General features: G+C 38.7%; 2 protein-coding genes and 1 long non-coding RNA gene across 5 annotated transcripts; 2 read left to right on the top strand and 1 right to left on the bottom strand.

Moving 5' to 3' along the window:
- Window positions 1–686: 686 nt before the first annotated feature.
- Window positions 687–3,310, bottom strand: LOC133777569 (uncharacterized). 2 transcript variants are annotated; one of them, XM_062217245.1, is made up of 2 exons: window positions 3,097–3,310; window positions 687–2,745 (listed from the first exon to the last, which is right to left on the bottom strand). In XM_062217245.1, the coding sequence occupies exons 1-2, from the start codon at window positions 3,182–3,184 to the stop codon at window positions 917–919; spliced, it is 1,917 nt and encodes a 638-aa protein (XP_062073229.1). In that variant the 5' UTR covers window positions 3,185–3,310; the 3' UTR covers window positions 687–916. The 2 variants fall into 2 exon arrangements, with proteins under 2 accessions (XP_062073229.1, XP_062073228.1); XM_062217244.1 differs by having other exon boundaries at window positions 687–3,310.
- Window positions 3,311–3,483: 173 nt separating this feature from the next.
- LOC133777570 (actin-related protein 2/3 complex subunit 5A-like) lies at window positions 3,484–5,227 on the top strand. The gene is made up of 4 exons (XM_062217247.1): window positions 3,484–3,653; window positions 3,732–3,804; window positions 3,960–4,060; window positions 4,764–5,227. Exons 1-4 carry the CDS (start codon window positions 3,499–3,501, stop codon window positions 4,897–4,899), a joined length of 465 nt encoding a protein of 154 aa, XP_062073231.1. The 5' UTR covers window positions 3,484–3,498; the 3' UTR covers window positions 4,900–5,227.
- A 2,936-nt stretch (window positions 5,228–8,163) lies between these two features.
- On the top strand, window positions 8,164–10,519 carry LOC133780532 (uncharacterized). Of its 2 annotated transcripts, none has more exons than XR_009869393.1 (3): window positions 8,164–8,818; window positions 8,914–9,249; window positions 9,552–10,519. It is a non-coding gene; the product is annotated as an uncharacterized LOC133780532 (long non-coding RNA). The 2 variants fall into 2 exon arrangements; XR_009869394.1 differs by having other exon boundaries at window positions 8,914–9,472.
- The last annotated feature ends 1,150 nt before the right edge of the window (window positions 10,520–11,669 follow it).

Genomic DNA, 11,669 nt, shown 5'->3' with positions numbered 1-11,669 from the left:
AATCCTAATTGTAGAAGTGGAAATGGGTGTAATTATTTATATAAAAAAAACAGTAGCTTTATAAATAAAATGCGGTGAGTTTGGTTTAGGTGAGAGTAGATATGAATTTTTGAATGTTAATATATATATTTTTAATTTTAAATATTACTTATTTGTCTCTGAGTGAATTGACTTGAATCAATTTTAGATCTTTAATTTTATTTATAAAAGCGTGTGCATAGTTAGATAACCCCATTTAATAAAATCAAAATTTATTTTTATCATTGAAATAAAATCTTTCCGATTTCTAAAAATTATATAAAAACACAACAATTTAAAAACTAATTAAATAAATCATATAATAAAAAATAAGTTTATTGCATTTGTTAATTGATTTTGCATTAATTTATATTTCACATTGTATTGATTCTGTATGTTTTTGTTTAATTATTTACTTTATTATAAGAAATTCAAATTTGTCATTTAAATTTTGTAAATAAATGAAGTGTGTACTTTCATTATTAATATTATAAAAGGAGTGAACAATTCAATCATAATATTGGAAATATATAAGATATATAAGGTCTAGTTATAATTAAATATATTTTTTTTGCAGCAATTAAATATATTATTTTATTTATGTAATATGGAGTATTTATATATAAGGTGTAAATATAGCTTCATATACACTTGTGAAAAATGACAAGTATTGGAAAATTATTCTTTCATAATGAACGATGAAGCAATACACCACAGCAGAAAACTAGACTGGCAAAGCTTTCCCAACAGTTGCTCAAATATTGAGCAGTGAAATTTGCAATCAACTGTGAGTAAATACAGCAAACCATAAATTAAAGCTTAATGTGTACACAATGGAGAACGAGATGGCAGAAGCTATCAGCAAGAATCTGTAGCCTTTCTTAAGCTTGTAAAAATGTCACTTAAGATAGTCGCCACCTAGTTTCAAACCTTTTGATCTATCAATAGAAGCCATTTTTTGAAGCATTATTTGTTCTCTAAATTTGGCTATAAATTCACCAGCTTTCTTGTCAACTTCATTAGAATCTGATGTTGCATCAACGACAGATTCAGAGTCAGCATCTCCTCGCGAGCTTAACCAAAATTTATTAGCCCTGTCCTCTGCCTCATTCTTCGCATCATCTTCTTCAGATCCTTTGGAAACATTCTCAGAAAATTCTTGCCTCTCTCTATTTTGATATTCAGGAACTGTATTTTTTTTCATGGCAGAGGCATTATCAAGGTTTGGCTTACTGCTTCCACTAACCAGGCTGTCAACACCTTCATATTTCACTGTTTCCTTTCTTACGTATGGCATTTCAATATTGCCATACATCTCTTCAGCCATGTCACCATTGTCGTATGCCTTGGTGGTTGGTCCACGAGACCTGATTGTCCGAACTGATTTTCCCCTTAAAGAAGCTTTTGTGGGACTCGACACTTTCCTTTCTGATTTCAGTGAACTTGCTTCACTCTCCTTGTTACTCAACAGGTCTTCTCTTCTACTCTCACTCAGTTCCTGTTCCTTCAAGTAATCTTTCGGGCCTGCCAAATCATTTTCATAGAAGGAACCAACACTATGTCCCCTTGCGTGAAATCCACTGAATGAAGCTTTGTCATTCACTGGTTTTGGTGGTGATGCCGAACCTGAAGCGGAAGATCCTTGGAAGCTCTTCGTTTTCCTGCAACCTTGTTTTATTGGCTTTGGTAGCAGAGGAAAACCTGAAGAAGCAGAAGACCCTCGAAAACCATTTGGTTTGCTACCATCTTGTTCCATTTCTGAGTTCATTACTTCAGAAGCTTGATCATTCATTGGTTTCGGTGGCAAAGGAAAATCTGACGGAGCAGGAGACCATCCATAACCTTTAGTTCTGTTGCCATCATCTTCCATTTCTGAGTTCATTACTTCTGAAGCTTCATCATTCAGTTTTGGGGATGGCGGTGAGTCTGAACCAGAGGATTCTTGATAACTCTTTGAATTTCTTACATCTGGCTTCTTTATGTTGGGTGCTGACGGAGAACTTGAAGAAGCATAAGACCCTTGAAAGCTCTTAGTATTGCTGCATTCGTCCTCCATTTTCGAGCTAATTTCTTCAGAAGAAACAGAATGTGAGGGGGAACCATTTCCAGGGGAGGAAGAACTAGCACGAAAAGAAAATGAAGCCGCAGACCGCAAAAAAGGTGATCTGGTTTTTCTGAGAGATTCAAATTGAGTTTCATCAACTGAGAGTGGCCTAAAATGTGAAGGACGACTATCACTATAAAGTTTTTCTCTCATTGCCCTCCTTCCAGATCCTGAACGCCATGGAACTGGGGAAGGTGAAGCAACAGCTTCACTGAACTCATGGCCTTCATTTTGAGGACCCAACTCGCCAAAGTTCTCTTGTGGATCTTTAACAGAACTCTTAGATAATGAACCCTGAGAACCCGAACCAGACTCATAATCATTAACAAGTTCTGCACTATCCCTTTTCCTTATTCTTGATTTCAAACTCCTTACAGGCAATCCTAACGGCTTATAATCAGCTGTCGATCTAGGTTCACCCCACTCGCCAACACCATAGTTAGGTTGAGCCACTACAACCATTGACTCACCCTGGAAATACTTAGAATTCCAAGCCTGAAAAACATTCCTTTCCCCATAACCACAAGGATTTTCTGGACCATTTTCACTAACAGACAAATTGGGATCGCACTGTTCATCAATAACAGTGTCGTTCATACTTGAAGCCAGAGTCCTAGACTCACCTACAAGATGATACTGATCGTTACGACTCTGAATCAGTCTCTTCTCATCAGACCCATATGGATTTACATACCCATCTTCAAAATTCGATGAAACGTGAAACATTGAAGAAATATCATGGTGTAAATTTTCAATCTTTGAGGACTGAGTCTCAAAGCTTATTTCAACATTTCTTCGGCTAAACAAACCATAAGAAACGGCAATGCCAATGAAAAGAAGGTGAAGAAGCTCCCAGAGCTTAGTGATAATGGATTCGTTAATAAATTCAGGAGCTTGTGAAGGGAACAATGGTAGAACAATGATAACTACGGCAACGAAAAGAATTTTGAAAAGAAAGTGAGTACATGACTTACCTCGTCGTCTCATGGGGTTTGGCTGAAGAGCTGAATTTAGATCTGCATATGGAAAATGGGGTTGTCGGTAAGGGCTTGGTTCCTCCATTGGTGAGAAAGTGAGCTTCTGTAGAGCTTTGGATTTTGTGCCAGAGTAAAGACAGGAAGACGAAGCAAGGTAGACTTTGAAGCCAAGGAAAAACGAAGAGAGAGAAATGAAAAAGGACCAGAAATTCAAAAAGTGACAAAATTGGCAAGGTCATGATGACCGTTTGATGTAAATGACGTTAAGGACCCTGCCTTTTTATTTATTTTACACTTGTCTTATATATCCGTTGTTTCGTTCCTTAACCATTTGGATTTGTTTGGGCCACGTTACTTCAACATTATTTGGGCCGATCGTGCAGGCCCATACAAGGTAGAATGAAACGACGCGGTTTGATTAGTTTCCTGGCAAAATCCCAGAGAGGAAAGAAAAGGGAGAGAAGAGGTGAGGAAATGGCAGGAGCAGACAATACAGATGCCATAATAACAAGAATCGAGCATAAATCCAGAAAGATCGAAAGCCTTCTGAAACAGTAACGATCGCAAAATCTCCATTTTCCAATAGTTCGCAGGAGAAAATCTAACGCTTACAACACTTTTTGTTCGTACAGGTCTAAGCCAGTCGAAGCTCTGAAAACCGCGCTGGAAGGATCGCTTCCCATGACTCGAGATGAGCGCTGCAAGGTTTGAGTTCCTCTTACCTTTCTATAAGCTTTCTCAGAATTTTTCTTGCAAATAAAAAAAAAACGGATGGAAGAAACGACGTCGTTTCCGTATTGTTGGACCGTATAGCGTAGAATTGAATGGGAAATTGATGCTGAATTAGGCTTTGATTGTAGTCTGCGAACTGGATTGTGGTTCATAGAGCTCTTATGGCGATTAAGGATGTGGATGCTATGTTCTCTTCTCTGGATCCCGAATACTACGATATTCTAATGAAGTGAGTTACCGTCTTACTATCATACCATTTTTGTTTCTTTTTTGCTATAAATTTGGTGATTCGTTCTTCGGCATTATAATATTTTTTATAATAACTGGAAACGTAAGGATAAATGCTGAACGTTGAGGTACTGAACGGTGAGAAGTAGACTGTATAACAAGGATAAATATTAAAAAAATATATATATATATATATATATAAGGTAAATTATGAATACGCTGGTCTGGCTCCCAATTCATTTTTGCTTTGGATACAATTTAGCTTAGAGAATCATAGTTTTTGTCTCAAAAGCATACATAAAAGCTTATTAACTGCTGAATACTGTCATCATTTGAATGAATCTTAAGCTTGGATTGTAATGATATCATGGGAGCTTCGTTTATAAAATGGAGTATTGGCTAGGTAAAAATATAGTAGAGACATATGCTTATTTTAGTTCTAGCACATATAAGCAGCTTTTAACATGTGAGAGGATAACAGAACTCATGGTTTGTTTGTAAAAAGATGGCAAGAAGAGAGAGCAGAGAAATTAGGATTTTTGTATTTGAACTAATGAATATTTAATCAGATTTCTGTTAGGAATTTTAGCTGTTTTGCCTCCATTAATCGAATTCTTTTCCAAGGAATGATTTTTTTGCATTACTTTTATCTTGGTGTGATGACATTTCATTATTCTAACAATTTTTTATTACCATCACTCAAGGTACTTGTATAGAGGCTTGTCAACCGGAGATCGCCCAACGTGTGACCAGTGCCTTAGGATTCATGAGAAGTTGACAGAGAGAGCTGGTTTGGGATGCATACTCCGTTCCCTTTCAGACACTGTAAATACAGTTTGATTCCCATCACTATGGGAGTGATAGTAAAGAAGGCTTCCATTTAATGAATTTCACTAGAGCTATCCTCTTAAGACATTATGGTAATTATAATCATAGTCACAAAGGTGTTTCCAGATATTTGTATTTTCTTTAGACTCTGATTCATTGAGCTGCATTTCTTTCCAATGAACATGTTGAGGATTGCGGTAAGAAAATTTTCTGTACTCATTTGGGAAAAAAGAATATTGTAACAAACTTCTTAAAGGTAGGGCTGTGAGTCAATATTCTATAAATAAAGATCATAGCTAAGAGAAAGAGAGGGGTACCAGAAGAAATTTTTACTCCCAAATTTTGAGAATGGTAAAGAGATTTAATGAGGCCTTAAAAAATGAGTTTGCCAAAGCCACCAAGAAGGTAATTTCATTGGAAGAAGACGTCAATGCATGCAGAAATCGTCAGCTTAATTCGAACTTTAATTACCTTATGTTATGTGTATATTCTACATGTAATTTTATATCTCTGTCGGATAGCTTTAGAACTATTAGAAAGAAAGAAGAAACAATTCATAAACATTGTCTATTGTATTTCTTGATGCTTCGCTCCCAAGGTTCTGACTCCCTTTTTTTGGAGCTCTCTCTCTCTCTTACATCCAAAAGTGCTACATCACTATTTACATTTTTGTCCCCCAAATCATTCCTACTTTACATGTCATGCCATTGGCAATTGACAGGCTCCCAACAAGTAGTGGTGGTCAGATAGTAGCATGTGCTACAATGTGGCGACATGATTCTTGAGGAAATAAGAAATAAAACTAACCCATAAACTTAGGTAAATTATTTAGGCAAACTCATGTAAAAACCTTTTATGTTTTTATTTGAGTTTCATGTTAATAATTTTTTTAGTTTGTTATAGAAGTTGTTATTGGCCATATTTTCCGTCAACAAATTGCAAGAGGTATGTGTTGACGCAGTTTTTTGCCAACAGAGTATTAAGAAATAATAAGGCAGATTAGTGCTTAATAGTAAACCGTAATGAATAATAATATGAATTCACTCAAGAACACAGAACTTTTACGTGGTTCAGTGGTTAAAATCCACCTAGTCCACGAGTCAATATTATTACTCTTTCTCCCTCTATTGTGGCAGAGTTTTGATATTACAGAATAATGATCCATTTTCGTTTCCAATATTCCCAGTATTTATAAGGGAGTTTCATGGACAGGTTTGGGTAACCGCATGAGTCAATCACGCAGTTACATAATTATTACATTTAATATAAATAATTCTCATTTATATTGAGATATGATTTGATCACAATGTAAATGTACTCCTAATATCTGTGATCTTAAATATGACAGTCCGGTTATAAATAAATATATAAGGGGATCTCGAGTCTCCGGGGATCCTTAAGTAGGAAATATACTAGAATTACCACGAGCTGGATATCTCTTCCAAGCTCGTGCTTCGACAACTACTTTAACAATCTGAGCTTGCGCTTCATAGCCATTGCATCCTTAGTTCGGGTTAAACCCAGGACGCCTAACACCACATATGACCACGTGAAACTCGAATTGTCCACGTGGATAATAAGTAGATATCATTCTCTTGGTTATCTCTCTGTATATTTATTTGCCAGTTGTACCCGAGTTGAGTGAATGAACTCGGGCTAAAATTATGGTATAACATTTGCCCCCCAAGCTCCTGCTCGTGTATGACGTCGTCACTTTCTGGCCTACACTGTACGGGCTTTTAGACTTCTGTTACATAAAACCACGCGTGCCCACTACTTGAGTACTAGACACGTGGTGTATCGCAATTGGCGTTTCTTCGGGTGTCGTGGACTGCAATAATTGTCTTGTCACCTTTTCGCCGTCGTTTGGTCCATTTAATCTTGGCCCTTGGATCTTGAACTAATCCAACTGGACGGCTCAGATTAATTTCCACAATTTACGTATAAATAAGATGGCCAAATTTCAAACTGCACCACCTTTGCATTTAAAATTTTTCCTTTTTAGGAACTTCCAAAACTGCCCTTCTTTCCCAGAATCCCCAAAACCGTTCATCGTGCCCAGTCATTCAGAAGCTTTCCAGGAGCTTCCCGTTGTCGAGTCTTCATCTTACCGTCAGCGAACACACTTCTTGTAAGTATCTCATTCTTTGGTTTGAAGAGTTTTTTTTTTCTTCTTTTTTTTTTATCCAATGGAATTTCTGTTCCTCACCATGTTCACCTGCAACACTCATTGTAGTTGCTGTTAGGCTATTTCTAAATGTTCTTAGGGAAAGGTTTTGACTTAGGTTCAACGGGTGAGTCCAAAAATGTCTTAGACATAAGACGCTCATAAAACTGGAAAACTTTTGGGTGAATCTGGGTAACTCTAATGGTGAATTAATTTAAAAAATACCCATTCGAGGTAAAGGAAATGAAGGGAAAAGGTTTAGAACCAGATAGCTTAGAGGTTATGTTTTCTTGGGTGATTAATTATCAATTAGAATTATCAAAGTTGACTAGGTCAATTTTGGATAGTTTCATAGAGTTATGTAATATAAAGAAGAAAAGAGAAATTATGGCAGATTTATTAATTAAGATAAATGGTATCCAAATTAATAAATAAGTTTAAATCAAGGTTCAAATTATAAATAACTAATTTGATAAATTAATTAAATAATTAAATCAATAGAAAATAATACAGGCCTTGATTTTAAGTCCAATGGGCTTATAATCAAATGAAAAATTTCACGGGCCTAAAGCCAATGATAATTTTGACCTAGAGCTGTGAATTGACTATTATTTTATTGATTTTTTAATTTAATAAATGACCTAATTGAGTCTATAAAAGGAGTGCTAAGTAAGAGATGAAAACATAAGTTCATAAGTCACAAGACGACAGACACTGGTTTTCTGATAGTTTTTAGATTCTCTCTAAGCACAAGTCATTTTCTGAGCCTCTTTGTTATTTTCTCTTCTTCTCTCTGTGTCTATCTTATGTGTTGAGAATTTCCCACTCTCGTCTAGGTGATTCTAAGGATACTTTGGAAGACTGTGAAGATTATAGAAGATCGGTTCAGTTTCTTGGTAATACTCTGCGACAAAAAGGATACAAGGGTTAGAGAAATTGAAGGAAGGACTCATTCATTTCGCTGCGTATAATGTAAGTATTCTTATCATTGTTTCTCTTTGAATTCAATTTTAGAAACATGTTCTAGGTTATCTCATATTAATTTGTTTAATATTAGATCTACATGAAAATAAATAATGATCCTATATGAAGTTTCCCAACAGAACGCCCCAAAGAAGAATGCCTCGAGCTCGTCCTCTCAACATAAGAACAAGGGGAAGAAGATCGCTCCATAATCTCCCATCTCGCACTTCAGTCCGATGGTGGAGAGGGAGCTCGTAGTTGACCCCAACACATACTTCAAGGCTGAGCGTATCATTTCAAAGATCACGACCCAGGGGAGGGTAAATAAGATTATGTTAAGCCACAACATAGAGGTCGAAGCTGGAACTCTCCTTGTCCGTCCTGCGTTCGAAGGGGAACAGAGCTGTTCCCCTCTCCGAGACGACTTTGCGGCTTGGAGTGATGAGCACTTGAAGGCTGGGGCCTTCCATCCCATGGACCAATATTTCGCAAATTTCTTGAATTACGCGAAGCTTGCTCCATTCCAGCTCGCCCCAAATTCGTATACACTTTTGGTGGGGTTGAAGTACATGTTTTTTAAGCGTAAGTAGGAGGTCCCCACCTCAGCAGACATACTGTACTTCTTCTGCCTCAAAGCTAGCCCTGATCAGAAAGGGCGAGGTGACGAATTCTATTACCTCATGTGGTTTCCCAACTCCGCCCCTGTCATCGAGCTTCAAAGTCATCCAAATGACTACAAAGACTTGTTCTTTATGTCCAATGGATTCTAGAACTGCGAACATCGATACTTCAACTGACTTCGTCAGTTCCTTATCTTTACAAATTTAATTAATGAATTTTTGTTCCTTTAAGACTTTTTTTTGTACATGTCTTGATTGAATCTGTTTCTCGTGCAGCCATATTTGCGAGGACGGAAAAGTCTGTGACCCTTAGGGGCCAGTATGAGAAGCTATCTAGACTTCCCCCCAATGAAAAGGACTATCGCCAGGTCGTGAATGATGTCACGATGCTGGCCTGCCAGTTGATCAGTGAAGGTCAAATATAGGCCTTGCGGACTCGGGCTACCCTTCTGACGATCCCCGAGCTCGCATCCTCTTAAGAGGCCTTTCCGACCATTGAGGACGAAGAGGACGAGCTGCCTTTAGTGTGAAAAATGCGGGCTCTCGAGGCTATCTGGGAACTCGATCTAGAACGAGTTGCATCAGGGGTAGCAGTCGGCCCCTCCGGCCAAGGTAACTCATACCCCTTTAGGGAATTAGATAGGGCTGTTGCCGATTTTAGGTTAGTTCGTTTTAACCCAAATCAGCTCGTCTACATTCATTGAACCCCTTAGGATCCTAGAAATATTAACTGTAGATTCCCCTTCTCATCCATTAGTTCCAAGGTTGGAGGTCGTACCTATTCCGGTCAAAACACCCGAGCTGGTGATAATAGACTCCTCCCCCAACCCAAAGGGTAGGATCTTTGTTTTCTTTCTTTATAAATTCTTTTTGAAACATTATTTTTGTGAACTAACTCCTTTTATTCTTTTCAGGTGAAGAGATGGAACAACCAGGAGCCCCCGATCTCCGAGCTGCTATCTAGGCTAAGAAAGTCGGCTTGGGCCCCGTCGTAAAGAATCCCAGGTTTACGAAGAAGGCCACCCCTGCAACGGGGAACACCTCAAAACCCCCCACCAAAAATAAGGAGACGAGCTTGACTTGGGAGCCAACTCCTGTGGCTAAGGTTACTACCGAGCAACTTCCTCCTCCCCTACCTCGCTTCATGGCCCCTCAAGTTATACAGACCGAGGCGCCAAGACCCCACCGTCCGAATACACCAGTAAACCCTCAGGACCTAGAGAAGATCCCTGAAGCCTTTCGGGGTATCGTTTATGAGACTACGACTCACATGGTGGGGCACGCCTACAACGTCAGCGTGAGGGATTTGAGGACCATCGAGGAACGTGCCGCCTTGACTTCTACTCAAGAAGGCGAGCAGGCCGCCAAAGCTGCTTTGACGGCTGCTCAGAAGAATGAGCATGATGCCAGGGCTGCTCTCGCGTCATCCCAAGAAAACGAGTAGGTTCCAAAGACTGCATTGTTTGCCTCCCAAGCTCAAATTGCACAACTTCAGGCCGAGGTTGATGAGGTCAAAGCAAAGTTGCTCGAGGCTGAAGTCACAACCAAAGAAGAAAAAGCAACATCATCATCGGCCATGGAAGAGATGTTGTACCATTGTTGGGCCTTCAACTCGGATGAGAACTTGTCTCTCATGAAATTCGGGCTGTGGGATCCGTACCTTGCAAAATTCAAGGCTCGGCTCTTGCAACAACTGTCAGAGACTGGTGATGTGTTTGGAATGACGGAGGGAGATGGCGAGGAGGTCATATCTTCGGGGCGAGCTGATGGAGCCCAATGATATCCCCTTTGTATTTATTTTTTGTTTGTAATTGTTTAACATTTTTTTGATATTAAAAAATTGCTTTCGGGCCCAGTTCGAGGTTTTTTCTCCTCATGTAATTTATTGGCTTTATTTCAATATATATCCATCTTTTGATCCACTTATCTTTCCTTTATTATCTCTCATTGTAACGCCCTACTTCCTTAGAGCCGTTACCAAGTGAGTTTTAAGACAAAACAGTGTGCAAAGACTCGCTAATCGAGGTTTTTAAAACGAAAGTGTGACTAATTAAAAGATAAGGCTGTAATCCTTAAAAATGCGTTGTTTCATTAAAAACTTCTAGCATTAAACGTTTGGGATCCCAAAATAAGGTTTGAAAACTATTTACATCTTGAAATAAGTTTACAGTTGATCAGTTATAAAAATCATAGATTATTACAGCCATTTCTCGAATAAACCCCCAACCAAAGCAGTCGGGCAGGCCAATCATGTACGCATCGCTTCACGCTCTCCGTACTCATGGCTGGTTGACTCAAATTATGCCCTTACCTGCAACACAGAGCACCCGTGAGCCGAAGCCCAGCAAGAAAACTCATGCAGCACATAACATATGCAAATTATACAGTTAATCATACCAGATAGTCCACAGATAAACAGGTCAACCATTAGACTAAGCAAACACGGCCGTGCCGCCCCCGAAACCTTACCAAAGCCTGGGGTCTCAGTCCTCACCGTAAGGATATCACATTTATCCACTGGGTCCTACCCTGACTATAAGCATCCCAGGTGCTAAGTGTTACTTCCGGCCCCACTGCTGTTCTCGGCCTTTCGCCGTTCTCGGCTCCATTGCCGTTCTCGGCCTTGCCGCTCTCGGCCTTAGCCGTTCATTGCACTATAATCACACATATAATACATTTCGAAATAATCATTCAACATATAATAATTCATTTAAGGTTATACATTATGTAACGCCCTGGATAGCCAAGACCGTTACACTGTGTGTTTTTAAAGTGCCAGACTTGCTAATCAAGTCATTTAATTAAAATTGTGTTGCAGAAGTTTCAAAGGGACTAGGGTTAAAGCATTTTGGTCTCATAAGTCACATTTTTCGTTAAGAAACACTATTTGTTTACACGGGATCCCAAAAATACAAGTTTAAAGATCATTTACAAAAGTTACAATACTCAGGTACAATATCCAGCCATACTAAGGCAAAACAAGCGGTTAGGTAATCTCTGTCCTGGTCCCCTCCTCGATCGTGGTGATCGAA

Source organism: Humulus lupulus, chromosome 5 (genome assembly GCF_963169125.1).
Source record: "Humulus lupulus chromosome 5, drHumLupu1.1, whole genome shotgun sequence".
NCBI classification, from domain to species: Eukaryota; Viridiplantae; Streptophyta; class Magnoliopsida; order Rosales; family Cannabaceae; genus Humulus; species Humulus lupulus.
Note: the sequence above shows the minus strand (reverse complement) of the source record. Positions and strands in the feature narration are given on the sequence as shown.

Bases quoted from the DNA above. Each gene is read 5' to 3' on its own strand.
- LOC133777569 (XM_062217244.1), bottom strand. From the start codon at position 3,184: ATGGAGGAACCAAGCCCTTACCGACAACCCCATTTTCCATATGCAGAT.
- LOC133777570 (XM_062217247.1), top strand. From the start codon at position 3,499: ATGAAACGACGCGGTTTGATTAGTTTCCTGGCAAAATCCCAGAGAGGA. The intron at 3,654-3,731 runs GTAACGATCGCA...TTGTTCGTACAG, and splicing joins ATCGAAAGCCTTCTGAAACA to GTCTAAGCCAGTCGAAGCTC. The intron at 4,061-4,763 runs GTGAGTTACCGT...CCATCACTCAAG, and splicing joins TACTACGATATTCTAATGAA to GTACTTGTATAGAGGCTTGT.